This window comes from Nansenia antarctica, assembly GCF_963989245.1.
Source record: "Nansenia antarctica genome assembly, chromosome: 1".
NCBI lineage: Eukaryota > Metazoa > Chordata > Actinopteri > Argentiniformes > Microstomatidae > Nansenia > Nansenia antarctica.
This window is the reverse complement of record NC_137674.1, coordinates 26,428,382-26,444,960: the sequence shown is the minus strand read 5'-3', so window position 1 is coordinate 26,444,960 and position 16,579 is coordinate 26,428,382. Positions and strand designations below refer to the sequence as shown.

The following is a 16,579-nucleotide window of genomic DNA, read 5'->3' as shown; positions in this document are numbered from 1 at the left end:
AAAGAACAGTCCCCCGATCCCATTCACATGTACATATAGGACATTAAAACAAGCAATGCATATCCACACCTTGACATTCCGAATGTAGCTGCCATCTTGACCATTTCCCTTTTAAGTCCTTTATCCGTGTAGCGATGAGGAGACAGACAGTCGCCAGCCGCGAGCTCGAGATTTCATCAAGGCGGGGATTATGTTCATTCTAGCCAGGCCCGACGGAGAAATTATCTTTGTCCAACTTCAACTCTTACTGTCAGAGCAATGTTGCATTTCGAATAAATACAATTTCGTATGATCCTCTTACCCCCGAGATCCTGCAAAGCCAGCACATCCAACCCCACCAGTGGCTGCGTGCAGCAGCGCCGTGGCAAATAGCTGATCCCAGCGGAGGAGAAAGACCTGCCCCCTGAACTGCACTGAAGGAATCGTCTTTTAAAGTGACAGTCTGAAACATTAAATAAAAAAAGTAATCACTGATGACCAGATTGTTGCATCTTGTCTTAATGTTTGTGTGACGTAGTAGTACACAATACATATTTGTATTTGCAATGAAAACAACAACTAGTACATTCCTGGTGGTGTACAATGTTCTGGTCACTGTGACTGCAGTAGGCTGTAATACATTCCTGTAGGTGGCAGGTGGAGGCCTTCCTCAATAGACAGGCAGCATCACATCCTAATCCATAACTTTGTTACGATAAGAAGAAGGCTGTATTTGTCATGTCTTCATCAATCTTTTTTTTTTAATTACATACATCACTTCATTAAAAAACAATACGTTTTTTGTTAAATGTCATCATTACCATCTCATCACAATCTCAATAAATTACCATTCCACCTCTTTTACCAACTGGAACTCCATTTCCACATAGCTGACAATTCTCCATTCACACAACTGACCTAGTACGTTATTGGAAATCCAACATGCCGATAGGTTCAACTAAAACATTGTCTGTAATATATGGTCAGATTCTAAAGTGCCATGGCAAATTAAAATCATAAAAAGGCTTTAAGACAAAAAATGTCTGAATAAATATGTTGCATTGATTCGCTTTCGGTCCTCCTACAGTATGTGGTTCAGACACATCCATGATGATCCTTGGGCTTGGATAAATAAGAATATAGTGTTCTGTAGTTGGCTGTCCTCTGAGGTATAGGGTTCATGGGAGTGCTGCTATTTGGTGCTCCTGTCCCCTTCCACCCAGTACTCCTCTGTCTGCATCTCAGTGAGACGAGACACGGTCCTCTGGAAGGCAAACACCTCCTCCTCCCCGGTGAAGATGGCCATGCTGCTAGCGGAGTCCTGTTGCACCACACGGTAAGTAAGTCAAAGTAAAATGTATTTATACAGCACCTTTCCCAGACCAAGGGTCACAAAGTGCTTTACGTAACAAGGAAGAAACACAATAAAATATAATACAAGAGCGAAAGCCACAGCAGGTTAAAACAGGCAAACAAGTGGAAATAAAAACAAGTAACAGACAACAGGTGTAAAACAACATCAACAGGACAGAAAGACAGGCCCTTGGGGCTATCCAAAAGCCTGTCTATACAACACAGTCTTTAGCTGTTTTTTTTTTTTTAAACCTCGACCGAGCCAGCTAATCTAAGATCCAAGGGCAGGAGCGTGCATTAAATAACAACTACATCACTAGAAAGGAATACTCACAGGAAGTACACCGAATATAAAACATAGTTAAACCACAAGAAAACAATGGCAGGACAATTGGCAGCAGATCTTACCCTTTTTAGTCCCAGGTCATCCATAAGGATGTGACTCTCATCATGTCCATCATGCCCGTCGTGTACAAATATACCATCCAAAGGGTTATCTGCAAGAATCACCACTCGTACCTGGAAAACAAAACAACAAAACAGGCAATTTTAATATATAGTACATCACCATCAAGCTTGGCAGATATACAGTAGAATGTATAGAGCTGATAGATTGTGAAGTAATGGCGAGGTAATAAGTAATTTAATAACTTAAATGAGCCCATAAATGGAAAAGCTCATACAAGTTTACCTTGTGGTCATAAAAGGCATCTATGAGTGTTATGAGGCGCCTAGCTTGAGTTTTCTGATTCAGAGTGAGCAGGGGAATGTGTCGAATTAAGACCGTGTCAAACAGTCTGGATATCTCCAAGTAGTCGCTGGCACCCAGTGGCTGAAACAGAACAGAATACAAATGATCAATCTGAGATAACTTTGGTGGATCAACAGAATTGTACAATCACAGACAGGTCTGAGAGCAAAACATACTGTACAGGGTTCCTACAAGTTTCAACAAGTCACATTTTTAGGCCTTTTTTAGACTGAATATATTTTTGGACCTATTCGTGACACCATATGATAGCCTTTTGTCATCCTCGAGGTGATGAAATTAGGGATTTCACTGCAAAAAAGGACTGATTTCCTTGCAGGATCTCGTTTTTAAGACCTAGCACCTCATTTTTAGACCGAATAACTGAAATTTGAGCTATTTTTAGGCCTTGTAGATTGGATTGCTGGATTTGAGACTTTAAGGCTTTTTAAGACCAGCGCGGGAACCCTGCTGTAGAGCGAGAGACCAAGCCCACTTACTCTGTCGCACAGCTCTTTAAAGGTACAGTCTGCTATGGTCCCACTTACTCTGTCGCACAGCTCTTTAAAGGTACAGTCTGCTATGGTCCCACTTACTCTGTCGCACAGCTCTTTAAAGGTACAGTCTGCTATGGTCCCACTTACTCTGTCGCACAGCTCTTTAAAGGTACAGTCTGCTATGGTCCCACTTACTCTGTCGCACAGCTCTTTAAAGGTACAGTCTGCTATGGTCCCACTTACTCTGTCGCACAGCTCTTTAAAGGTACAGTCTGCTATGGTCCCACTTACTCTGTCGCACAGCTCTTTAAAGGTACAGTCTGCTATGGTCCCACTTACTCTGTCGCACAGCTCTTTAAAGGTACAGTCTGCTATGGTCCCACTTACTCTGTCGCACAGCTCTTTAAAGGTACAGTCTGCTATGGTCCCACTTACTCTGTCGCACAGCTCTTTAAAGGTACAGTCTGCTATGGTCCCACTTACTCTGTCGCACAGCTCTTTAAAGGTACAGTCTGCTATGGTCCCACTTACTCTGTCGCACAGCTCTTTAAAGGTACAGTCTGCTATGGTCCCACTTACTCTGTCGCACAGCTCTTTAAAGGTACAGTCTGCTATGGTCCCACTTACTCTGTCGCACAGCTCTTTAAAGGTACAGTCTGCTATGGTCCCACTTACTCTGTCGCACAGCTCTTTAAAGGTACAGTCTGCTATGGTCCCACTTACTCTGTCGCACAGCTCTTTAAAGGTACAGTCTGCTATGCTCTTACTCTGTCGCACAGCTCTTTAAAGGTACAGTCTGCTATGGTCCCACTTACTCTGTCGCACAGCTCTTTAAAGGTACAGTCTGCTATGGTCCCACTTACTCTGTCGCACAGCTCTTTAAAGGTACAGTCTGCTATGGTCCCACTTACTCTGTCGCACAGCTCTTTAAAGGTACAGTCTGCTATGGTCCCACTTACTCTGTCGCACAGCTCTTTAAAGGTACAGTCTGCTATGGTCCCACTTACTCTGTCGCACAGCTCTTTAAAGGTACAGTCTGCTATGGTCCCACTTACTCTGTCGCACAGCTCTTTAAAGGTACAGTCTGCTATGGTCCCACTTACTCTGTCGCACAGCTCTTTAAAGGTACAGTCTGCTATGGTCCCACTTACTCTGTCGCACAGCTCTTTAAAGGTACAGTCTGCTATGGTCCCACTTACTCTGTCGCACAGCTCTTTAAAGGTACAGTCTGCTATGGTCCCACTTACTCTGTCGCACAGCTCTTTAAAGGTACAGTCTGCTATGGTCCCACTTACTCTGTCGCACAGCTCTTTAAAGGTACAGTCTGCTATGGTCCCACTTACTCTGTCGCACAGCTCTTTAAAGGTACAGTCTGCTATGGTCCCACTTACTCTGTCGCACAGCTCTTTAAAGGTACAGTCTGCTATGGTCCCACTTACTCTGTCGCACAGCTCTTTAAAGGTACAGTCTGCTATGGTCCCACTTACTCTGTCGCACAGCTCTTTAAAGGTACAGTCTGCTATGGTCCCACTTACTCTGTCGCACAGCTCTTTAAAGGTACAGTCTGCTATGCTCTTACTCTGTCGCACAGCTCTTTAAAGGTACAGTCTGCTATGGTCCCACAGGTTAGCCCACTTACTCTGTCGCACAGCTCTTTAAAGGTACAGTCTGCTATGGTCCCACAGGTTTTATTCAGAGTAAGTTTCCTGCCCAGCAACGTCAGCACCCTTGGTCGTGTTACTGTGGGGAAAAACACAATGCAAAATTGGTATAACTAAATACTCTCTTACAAAAACTAGTAGTAAACACCACATGAAGAACAGTGGTTCAATTTAACACGGTCATAAACCTTACAAATCCTTCATCCTCTTAGCTCTGCATACTGTGCACACTCAAGAACACACTGACCAACTTACTGTCATTCTGTTTGAAAGCCAACTCATCGAATATCTTGTCCATCGTGGCCTCCGCATCAGGTTCACTTGATCTATGTTAAAACAAGAATACATTAGAAAATAGAAAGACCACAGTTTGTTTGTTTTTCTATTCAAAGAAAGCCAATTTCTATGATCCAGAACACATATACTGTAGTAATCACAAACATAGGGGTGTCGATTGAAATGCAATAGTTTGCACCATGCCGTTCCTACAGGAAGTAAAGTTTTCCAGCGGAGGGTCTGTTTCTCCTCCGGTAATCTATCCCGGAATCCAGGCGAAGTTCTTGGCAATAGTTCTGTATGTAAGAGAAGAGGCAGAGAAATTATATGGTCACCTTTTGACTACATACTTAAAATCCTAGTTTTTCCCACGTACCTCAAATCGTGACGTTAGAATTATAAGGTTCTATCTCCATTTTTTTTCAAAATTGAGTTTTTTTACATAATCTGATCCATTAGGTGTTTATTAATGCCTGTGTGGTGTTATTTTTAAAATGTTGACATTTTTGAGTTAGTAATTCATAAAATACAAAAGTTCCATCTCACAAAACATAATGGAATGTAAAAACTTTGACGCTCAATATCTCTGAACTACCCTAAACGGAGATAGAACCTTATAATTCTAAGCTCACGAAATGGAGAGGAACTCTTAGCAATACATTTAGTAGCAATGTGACCAAGTAAAAGTGTGACAAGTAAAGAGTAGTGCTTCTTTACCTTCAACACAGCGATGAACGGCACAAAGTTAACCCTCTGTAGTCCGTTCTTATACAAATCTAGAAGAGAGGAATGATACAATGATTACATCATTTGAGTATGCTTTGCCTGGAAGTTGAGAAGATAGAGTGGGTACACAAAAATGTACAGAAAGGTTTGTGAAGTGACATTTGTGGTGTGATCAGTTCTTGAATTAAAAGTGACAGCACCTACTCACCTTCAGGGGGACGATTGGATGTCGCCACGACAACAACCCCTTTCATAAAGAGGTTCTCAAACAGCTGCTTCAGTATCATGGCATCAGCGATGTCAGTGACCTGTGGTATTGAGTTACAACCAATTCATCACCACATTCATTTTTTATTTTCTATTTCATTTCAGGCTTTTGTGACTACATTTAGAAATCTAGAATTAGATTATTGCACTAAATGCCAAACGGAATGTTATATCACCCTAACAGAGGATATCCAAGCAATTGTGTACAAAGGCCTGGACTACACGTATATGGATATTTTTTTAAGCAGGATAATTTCATCCTCGTTTAAAAAAAATAAAAATAACTCCACACACCACAAAAATATCTCGATCTGTCAAATACCGTAGAAGAACGTTATGGGCATGCACAGTCAGCTGTAATCAAACGGCGGCAGTGATTCAAAACATAAACAGACCAAACTCTTTGAATCAGACAGAAAAGAAAAGTAGAAAACAGACAGAAAAGCAAGTTATGGCGACCAAGAAGAAAGCAAAAACTGATTATTTTGTGTGGACCGGCAATGAAGTTGAGCCATTGTTGCTGTTGACAAACATTTTGCTTCAATGCGCATGTGTGAACGGCTTGACACTTGACGTCTTTGCATCAACACCAGCTCCGTTTAACATAACCACACTGATCCACTCAATCGGATATTTGTTTTATTTCTTCACTTTTTTTAATCAGTTTAGAGAAATCTCTGTTTATGTGAGTGAAAACGCCGTGTTCATATGGTTGAGAGGCCCAATTGTACAAAAAAGTGTTAAAAAAAATAATCCATATACGTGTAGTCCAGGCCAAAGATGTATAATAAGAAACAGCATCCCTCTAACCTGAAACTCATCAAAGCACAACAGACAGGCCTCCTCACTGATCTCCTCTGCCACTGGGGCGATCGGGTCGTAGGATTTGGCCATTTTCCCAGCCTTCCTTTTGGGCATGCTCTGTTTAAGGCGATGTATCCCTGAGAACAGAAACAACAAGTATGCGCTTACTTACTCTGGGGGCGGCTATGGCGCAGGAGGTAGAGCCCCCGTCTAATGATCACAAGGTCGGCAGATCGGCGGTTCGAGCCCCGGCTGGCCACATGTCGAAGTGTCCTTGGGCAAGACACTGAACCCCAAATTGCTCCCAGTGAGCGGGCCGGCGCCTTGCATGGTAGCTTGCCGCCATTGGTGTGTGAATGTGTGTGTGTGTGAATGAGAGGCTGTTGTAAAGCGCTTTGGATAAAGGCGCTATATAAGTGCAGTCCATTTACTCTGGACATAAATCCAATATATTGTTTGTCAGGACGAGTTTACGTTCTGTAAGAATCCACTTATAGAAAAGCGCTCTTTCTCTTAATCATCTTTTTATAACGGTTCCATTGTGTGAACTGAAAAAATCTCAACTCTTGATCGGAACTGCTTGATCATGAGTGGCTATTATGACAGCACTTTACAGTAGAGTAGATACAGGCCGAATGTCAATAATCATTGAAGTAATCTAGTTAAATAGCAAAGGACAATGAACAAATCATACCATTATCATACACGATTAGAAAATGGCAGTTAGACTAATTATTGACGACATTGTTACAGCATGATCAACTGTAACACATGGGAACACCATGGGAACTTACGTTTATGTACATCTAACATGAAGCCATGAAAATGGACCCTCTTTTTCCTTGATGTCTCTACATGGTCATAAAACATGTCCATAACCATCGTTTTTCCTGTGCCTAGAAACAAAGCATAAAACATGATTACATTTGAAAGTAATCACCACAAACTCTCAACAACAATGATATGTCACAAGGAAGCACAAATATAAACATACCGACGTCTCCATAGATGTAGTATCCTTTTGGGGGCTTGGGCTTTGAGAAAAACTGTAAAATAAAATAATAATAATAATAATAATAATAATAATAATAATAATAATAATAATAATAATAAAAACAAAGAAACCCTTTTATAAATACCATGTAGATGTGTCTAAACTCTAAAACCAGGAATAGTTCTATGACATTTAGGCCATCTTCTATCACCTTGGAGAACAGGGAGGCAGGCTGGTTGCTGTAGCCCCTCATGGTCTTGTGCATCTGATCCAACTTCTCGATCGCAGCTTTCTGCTGCTCGTCCTCGTGCAGCGCTCCCTCCCTGATCAGCCCGCAGTAGTGATCCATCGGACCGCTGAACCCGGTGACATGGCTGTTGTCCTCATCTGTCTGAGCATTGGCAGTGTAGTCTTGAGATGAACAGAATATCAGGGAATTATTATTGATTATTGAGATCATGATAAATACACCCTTCTGGATGACTTGTCGTTACGTTAAGGGACCGACTCCGAGCTGTCAGTTAACATGAAAGTTAAGTAGCTGGTGATGTCAAAGGGAATAGCGACACAGCTAGGCTAGATAAATCACTTCAGCGACTCAGGATTCCCAATTGTTATTCAAAGGTAAGTCTAGAGAGCCATGTCCACCTGTAATGATGCGATGACTGATTGATCAGTATTGCTACGTGTCGTCATCTTCTTCTGAGAGAAGACAGGACACACACGGGACAGTTCAACCTGTTATGTCACTGACACTGACTCAGTCCAAACCTGAGAGCCTTTCGCTCTTTCGCATTCTCTGTCGGAACAAGGCTACGGAAGAACAACAGAACACTGATAGACTTCACTCACCAACATCATATTCTCACCTCGTCTTGTCATTTCGGTCACAGTCTTTAATATCGATCTCGTGGGATATTGTTCTTTCAAAAGGGATCGTATTTTAGATGCCGCCGCCACCAAGGGCGACATCTTTGACGACATGCACGTCGCCATCTTGCTTTTCAAACAAATACAACTTTATTAAATGAGGAGGGACAGACAGACAGTCAGTGAGCCAGGCCTGGTCAGAAGAGGGCAACATCTCAGCATTTCAGTATAATTCATTTAGCCGCTGCAGTCAGTTAATTCAGTTTGCTTTAGTGTATGATTATTTCATATCACCTCACTTTGTAGATAGAATGTGGTTACTTCTCGTTATTAGTGCATATTTGTGATTTAGTGCAGTTTTTGTGAAGAGAATTATGCCTGCATGCAATGTGGATTTTACCATGGCCTACACAGTACAAGCTGAGCCAGCATGAATTGATCTTTTCTTTTTTAGCTGACATGAATGGAATTTCCTATATGGATGGCTTTTCAAATGTCTATGGATGATATAGGCAGTATGCATACCCTAGGAATAAACCCTGTAAAATGGGCAATGGTCACTGTTTTCTTTTTTAAAAACTGCCATACTGGGCACATACTTTTGTCTTTTTATCTGGTGGCCTGACTTATTGTTTAACAAACCAATAACAATAGGCCCTAATTATATTTCGGTGCCACAATGTAGGCCCAATTATTAAACATATCAATGTCACACAACTAACACCATAAACCCTTTTATACCTGAATACAGAGCTCACTTGGCCTATAGTGTCTAGGTCCAAACAACTTGATGCAAGGAACAAAATATGTTGTAATGCTGCCATGTTTGGTTGAATTACATGGTTTGCTTGTCCAGTGGTAAACCAGTAGTGTATATATATATATATACAGTCACACACACACACGCACGCACACACACACACACACACACACACACACACACACACACACACACACACACACACACACGCACACACACACACACACACACACACACACGGTATGGATACACTCACACTTTCAAATTAATTTCCTATTGTAATTAGCAGTTTGAGGTTGTCCTACTCCTCTGTCTAATTTTATCCCTCCCAGTTTTTGAGCACTGAGTTGCAAGGCAAAACATCAGATATCGCCGCCAGGGTGTTACAGGCTTGTTGCCATGACAACAGAGGAACGTTTTCCCAGAACTGGCACACACACACACACACACACACACACACACACACACACACACACACACACACACAGACACCCATGCACAATATTACAGTGGAATCCGCCTTGCTTGGAGATTCCACTGAGTGGTGCGGTTAAAGACATTGGAAGCAGGAAAATACAGGGAAAGAGCTGAGGGAGACCCATAGGACACAGCACTGAGGGAGAACCTTAGGAGTGACACACAAAAAGGGATATACACTAATCCTTATTGATTTATGGTGAGTGTATTTTCACTATTTAGACTTTTTTTTCTTCTTCTTCTTCTTCCTATTGTCTTTGTCTGCTTGAATGATAAAAAGAAGGAGAAATAATAATAATAGTGCTCCCGTCCCGTTCTATCATTACAAGAGCAGTTCAGTATCATTCCAGTACTATAGGCTGCGCTGGCTATGTGAGTTGCATGCATGTTGTTGTGATTTTCCAATAGTCGGCACTTGAGGCTGCTTTTTTAAGATTAGGGTGAAAGCTGTCATCGTAATGGTAATTCATAGCTTCGTAGCCATGGTGAAGTCAATTTCCCCCCTCCCTCTGCCAGTGCTGAATGCATTAGTCTAATGAGATGTCTGCAGCCTGCCTGCGCGCCGTGCAGCCGCACAGACCACAGAGACGCGGAGAGTCGGGGGGAAACAGATACAGCAGGGGCAGCAAGATGGCTTTCCCAGCATTTTGAGGGATTTTATTTATTTATTTATTTATTGAAAAAACACACCTACTACCATTCAAGCTTCTGGGGATCTCAGAGAAAGGGCTTGATTATCCTAAAAGAGAAGAGATCAGGTAATGTTTAAGCCCTTAGCTGTCCAAATCCTCCAGGTTCAACAATGAGCAGTGGATAGGATGGTGGTGGAACTGTTTCATCCAGAGCTTATGCATGGTTGCCTTTGTTTTGTTGCTCCACTAAACCATGTCTAGCTAACTGCATTGCTCTGCTGGATATATACTGTTAGCTGCTTCTATTTGCTGATGTTGTTGTGGTGGTAATGTTGTACGTATCCTGAACCTTTATTTCAAGATGATTCTCTGATTCAGTAATAATGGAGGCTCCTGAATATGATTATATTCTTAGATGTGTCATTTGTTTGTTATGATTACGAATATGTTAAAGTGGTTAATAAACACAAACAAATCAGATGCAGACTTCCTGTGTTTTATCCACAGTGGTTTTCCATAATTCAGTTCGATAAATGGATTTATCTTTCCTTTGTTATTTCCTGTGTCTTCAGCTCCAATGAGTGTACCTGCAGCCACAGCACAGAAAGCAGACAGCAACAGTGAGATGCAGTCGCCTGCAGTGACTCCCTCCTTCATCCCCAGCCAGGCAGGGAAGATACCAGGCAGGAAGAGGGGGAGACCCCCACTCCGCAATGTTGCCAAAATGGATTTTCCAAACCGTTACCCTGAGTCTCTCCCTCCCTTAAAAGTGCCCAAGAAGAGAGGGAGAAAGCCAGGTTTCAAGGTCAGCCATGATGGGAGGGGGGGGGGGGGGGGGGGAGAGTAGGGAAGTGGGGATGCAGGTTGTTTAAAAATGCATATGATGTCTACACTGTAACAGTCCCCATGTCCTGCAGATCTAGTCATGTTTTAGAGACAGGCTTGCAGATCAGTGGGTTAGGCCTTTGTTCTATATTTGACTAGGTTTACCTCACTGTTTGGTTAAATATTTGCAACCTTATTGCCATGGAAAGAGTGGATTCTTGCAGTTAAAGATTTTTTTTTCAAAGATGATAGTTGATTCGCTTGAAGTCGCTACTTCGAATAATGTTAAAGTGTGTATTCTTGATACTTAATTATTAATAATGTTAACGTGTGTCTTGTATTCTTACAATACCAAGGTTTCTATGTGAGGTCTACACAGTAGCTCTTCCTGGGTTAATTAATCTTACATTAAACATTGTGTTTTATGTATACATAGTGTGCCATGAACAAATGAGTACCAATGACTTTCAAGGCCCTTCACAATCTTGCACCCCCATATCTCTCTGAACTCCTTCACAATCTTGCACCCCCATATCTCTCTGAACTCCTTCACACCTACACTCCCTCTCACACTCTCCGACCCTCCACTGCCTTTCAACTCATTATCCCTTCTGCCCACCTGACCACTATGGGGTCTAGAGCCTTCAGCCGTTAATGTTAATGTTAATGTTAATTTTATTTATAATGCGCCCCCCATCCAACTTTTACATCGGCCCGGGGCACAGCCCGGGTAAAGGAACAGATAAAGACAAAGACAAGGAACACAGAAAGCAATCAGACACAGACGACTTAAACGTAAATCTCAGGCATACAATTCACAACAAATAGGGAGTAGACTTAGGGAATATCATTTAGGAAGAGGTGGGGTTTTAACTTGGCTCTAAAGGAGTCCAGAGTGGGGGCAAACTTGATGGCAGAAGGGAGCGCGTTCCACAGGGTCGGTGCTATCACCGCAAAGGCACGGTCACCCATCCTCTTGAGGTTGGTACGTGGGACCCTCAGGCTGAGTTGGCCGTCGGATCTGAGCCTGGGTCTGGGCCTTGAGGAGGTAGACTGTCCAGGAGGTCCTTGATGTAGGGCGGGGTGAGACTGTTGAGAGCTTTAAAAACAAAGGTGCAGATCTTGAACTTCACTCTCTTCTTCACTGGGAGCCAGTGAAGGGAGATGAGGACAGGGGAGATGTGGTCCCTCATTTTGGTGCCTGACACCAGCCTGGCAGCGGCATTTTGGACTAGCTGCAGGCGGTAGATGGTCTTATCAGGAAGTCCAGCATAGAGTGAGTAGCAGTTCTGCTCCGTTCTGCTCCCCGCCTTAGGAACTCTCTGACACCTAACACACGCAATATTGACACTCTCGCCACTTTCAAATCCAGTCTTAAAACACACCTTTTCACAATGGCTTACTTAGTTTGATCTCCTGTATTTTGTTTGTTGTTATATCTGATTTTGCTGTTTTTATCAGATTTTGCTTTGTTGATTTTAATGTTTTGATATGTGGTTTTAAACTGTCTTGTAAGGTGTCCTTGAGAGCCTTGAAAGGCGCCCATAAATAAAATGTATTATTATTATTATTAATGAGCAGGCACCTTCTGTGCGTCTCCGTCTACAGCTCAAACCCAGGATGGTGATGACCCCCCTGGCCATCTCTCCGCCCAGCAGTACCCCTGAACCGGACATGAGCTCCATCCCACAGGACGCTGCCACCATCCCCCACTCTGCCACACCCCAGATGCTCACAGGTAGGACAGGAGACACTTGCCTCTAGCAAGAACTTTGTACAGTTATCATTTACCATCCTTTATCATTTATTATCATTATCTAGGATGTTCTATGAATGCTGAATGTCACCTAGGGAACGGAAAACTGATATGATGTGAAGGCAATTAGTTCCCTAGCCAGAACCAGTTCCTCATTCACTCAAAAGGGAATAAAGTCCACAATACAAACACTTGTTGATACTGCATGTCGTGAGCTTAGAATTATAAGGTTCTATCTCCGTTTAGGGTAGTTCAGAGATATTGAGCGTCAAAGTTTTTACATTCCATTATGTTTTGTGAGATGGAACCTTTGTATTTTATTAATTACTAACTAAAAAATGTCAACATTTTTAAAATAACACCACACAGGCATTAATAAACACTTAATGGATCAGATTATGTAAAAAACTCAATTTTGAAAAAGATGGAGATAGAACCTTATAATTCTAACGTCACGATGTGTTATAATCATTTAAACCACAAGAATAACACATTATCAAAGAGATTAAATGCTTTCCTCCCCCCCTATTGTGTTTCCAGTGTGTATCTACATAAACAAACAGGCCATCATGGGCCCTAACCTGGACAGAAAGAAAGTGCAACAGCTCCCAGATCACTTTGGGCCAGACAGACCCTCCGTGGTGCTGCAGCAAGCCGTCCAGGGCTGCATAGACAGCGCCTTCCAGCAGAAAGCAGTGTTCACTCTCCTCACGCAGGGCTACGGAGGGGAGAAAATATCAGGTACAATTGAGACCCAATTGAGCGCCTATGTTCGGCAGCTTAGTCGTCTTGGCTCTCCCTTCTGTTTGTCATTGTCTAATCATTGATGTTTCAAATTATATGTAAAGCACCCTGTGCATTCGTGCTGAGAAGGGTGCTATATAAATAAAGTTTTACTTACTTACTTACTTACTTAGACCTCCCGTTTATCTGCTCAAAGTTCGTTATCTTACAGGCATCGACAAATAATGGTTGTCACATTCATATCGTTTTGTTTTTTCAGCCACATTCGATGGAAAGCAACACCTCTTGAGTCTACCGGTGGTGAACAGTATCGGCTACGTGCTCCGCTTCCTGAAGAAACTATGCCGCAGCTTGCACTGTGAAAACCTCTTCAGCGACCAGCCGATCACCCAGCATAGTGTGGCCTCTTATCAGTCAGATGGTATTGCACTCTCCTGTACGTACTGTAAAATAGAGACTTGGGCAGTGGAGGACTCAGGCTGTTTGAAGGGCAGGGGCGAAAATAAAAAAAGGGCACTTACTGCACAACATGGGACCCCGTCAGTGCACATGGTCAAGTTTAGACCATTGGAAGGGCAGCCAATAGGGCACGTCCTCTAATTTTGCCACTCAAAAGGGCACTTTAGTGCGACGTCTTTCAACTGTGGGGGCACATGGTCAAGTTTAGACCATTGGAGGGGCACCAATAGGGCACGTCCTCTAATTTTCGCCACTCAAAAGGGCATTTCTGCCACTTAAGAGAGACATTTTTCAACCGTGGGGGCACCAGGAAGGGCGGTCGCCCCCCCTGCCCTCCCCCTGAGTCCGCCAGTGGACTTGGGAACAACTAAACAAAACAAAATGTCCTTTGACAAACTAGGGTCCAGTCCGAAACAGAGCAGCAATTTAGTAGAATAGCCTACACACTTCATCTATTCAAAGACTTAATTCCACAGAGGTTACTACTCATCCATGGTTTATCACTCATATGATATAATCCCTGTCACTATCGATGTCTTCTGACACCAACAGCTGACACCTCCATGCCAGAGGAGTACCTTCTGGACCCGTCAGACTCCAAGCGGTATTCCGTGGACCCGGGTGATTCTGCGTTCAACTCCATCAGCTCGTCCTACACACCAAAGCCCTCCTACGGGTTCCGCTCAACCCAGCAGTTCCCCAACAGCTCGGCCCCCATCGGCCTCTGTAGACAGACGTCCAGTCCCAGCGCTTTCCTGGAGAGCAACAGAATAGGTACGTATAGAATAGACACAGGATTATATACCGGTAGATACATTTTCTATCATCTTTGAAAAACATTTCTTTAACTGCAGAATCTACTCTTTCCATGGCAATAAGGTTGCAAATATTTAACAAACCAGTTAAAACAGTGAGGTAAACCTAGTCAAATATAGAACAACGGCTAACCCACTGATCTTTAAGCCTGTTTATAAAACATTACTATTGATTGATATTTAAATCATTTGTTCTGCTAAGTAACAGACTACTGTATGATATCATCATGATTCAATCATTGTTAAATTCAGCCATGATTTATTTTATTTATAATTGTTTGGGGAGTGGGGCAGTCTGACTCTGCAGTCTGATTTTTATTGGATAGAGACAGTGAAGATAGACAGGAAAGGAAGGGCATGTCAGCAGGGCATGGGCCGGATTCAAACCCATGTCCACGTGGGCACACATGTGCACTCTAGGTCACGGACCACCACAGGCCACCCAGCCATGATGTTATCACTATTATAAAACATTGAATGGTCACTAAGCATAGATTTGGACAAGCAGTTTTAAATAAAGCAGTGAACATTGTTGCTCTCTGCTTTTCTGTCTTTTCTCTTCAGCTTATAATCCGTCTCCAGAGTCTCAGGAGTCGAAGGCCCCCCCCAGTAAGGACCCGTCCACCTGGACCGTAGAGGACGTGGTCTGGTTCATCAGGGACGCCGACCCCCAGTCCCTAGGCCCACACGTAGAAGTCTTCAGGAAGCATGTAGGCTTTATCCCCAGGTTTCACATACTATTGGGATAATTACTTTGATATTATTTGTGTTATGGCAAGGCAAGGCAAGTTTATTTGTATAGCACATTTCATACAACAGGGGCAATTCAAAGTGCTTTACATACATTATTTAAAAAATACAGCAAGAGGAGCATAAGAAAATAAAAATGACAATGATTAAAAGCAAATATAAGAAGTAAATAGATAAAACATTTAAAAAGACAATAGTTAATGGAAAAAATACATTGATAGAAGTGTTTGTGTTTAATCATAACTGGTTAATTGATATGGTTGGCTGGGGTATATCTTGCAGTGAATTTTGAAAGGAACCTAACCCAAATCACTGATCTGAAGGAGGGGATATAATGTATGTTGATGTAATGCTTAGTGATGTTAAAAAATATATTAATTACAGTGTTACATGTTTCTCAATTTATGTTGAACTTTCACTTCTGCTTTCCCACAGGAGATAGATGGAAACGCGTTGTTACTCCTAAAGAGTGACATGATCATGAAGTACTTAGGGCTGAAGCTGGGGCCTGCGCTGAAGCTGTGCTACCACATCGACAAACTAAAACAGACAAAGTTCTGAAAACAGTTTTTTTTTCACTCTATCAAATTGTATTTCACTGATTGTTTTCGCATTTCAAGATGTCATCTAGCTAAAAACATGTGATAAAGTGATCTTCTTGACAGAGTCAATCCAAGTTTGTGGATATCCTTTTTTTACGGTTAAAGCTAGGCTTTGGAAGTAGCAATATGCAAATTATGGGAATTCATAATTGACACACTGGTACAAATGAACAGGGAACATGGAGGACACTATTGTCCCGTGAAGAAGTTTAACAAACCACCTCTCTGCCTCCTGGTTAAACTAAGCTGTCCTGGCAAGTTGATTATTGGTCATGTTTATAATTCTTAAAGAAATGTCATTGAATTGAGTCATTGAATTGAACTATTTAAGATGTACATTTTTATTTATACATCAATATGATCTGTTACAAATTCAATGAAAGATATACGGTAAGCATACAGTATGCCAAACCTTGAACCTGTAACTTATTAAAAACTGGTAGCTTTCCCTCTTGACACTGTATGTTGTGCCAATGACGTCACTGCCAGATTTATTTAATCCATAAAACAACCAAGGAAACTGATTTGGTTACACATGATTTTGGTAATCTTGATTGATTTTATTTCACTCTGGAAAAAGAGGT

The 16,579-nt window shown here is 42.2% G+C and overlaps 2 protein-coding genes across 2 annotated transcripts; one reads left to right on the top strand and one right to left on the bottom strand.

The window, feature by feature from the left end:
* Nucleotides 1-743: 743 nt before the first annotated feature.
* afg1la (AFG1 like ATPase a) lies at nt 744-8,231 on the bottom strand. Its single transcript, XM_080550518.1, has 13 exons — nt 8,175-8,231; nt 7,517-7,716; nt 7,306-7,357; nt 7,106-7,207; nt 6,318-6,448; nt 5,449-5,548; nt 5,232-5,290; nt 4,728-4,810; nt 4,494-4,564; nt 4,217-4,317; nt 2,024-2,164; nt 1,741-1,851; nt 744-1,300 (listed from the first exon to the last, which is right to left on the bottom strand). The coding sequence occupies exons 1-13, from the start codon at nt 8,185-8,187 to the stop codon at nt 1,172-1,174; spliced, it is 1,293 nt and encodes a 430-aa protein (XP_080406644.1). The 5' UTR covers nt 8,188-8,231; the 3' UTR covers nt 744-1,171.
* LOC308175945 (sex comb on midleg-like protein 4) lies at nt 7,809-15,954 on the top strand (the record flags this gene model as incomplete). Its single annotated transcript, XM_080550519.1, has 8 exons — nt 7,809-7,929; nt 10,617-10,849; nt 12,478-12,607; nt 13,166-13,366; nt 13,629-13,805; nt 14,381-14,602; nt 15,208-15,353; nt 15,829-15,954. The coding sequence occupies exons 2-8, from the start codon at nt 10,622-10,624 to the stop codon at nt 15,952-15,954; spliced, it is 1,230 nt and encodes a 409-aa protein (XP_080406645.1). The 5' UTR covers nt 7,809-7,929; nt 10,617-10,621.
* Between the last annotated feature and the right edge of the window lie 625 nt (nt 15,955-16,579).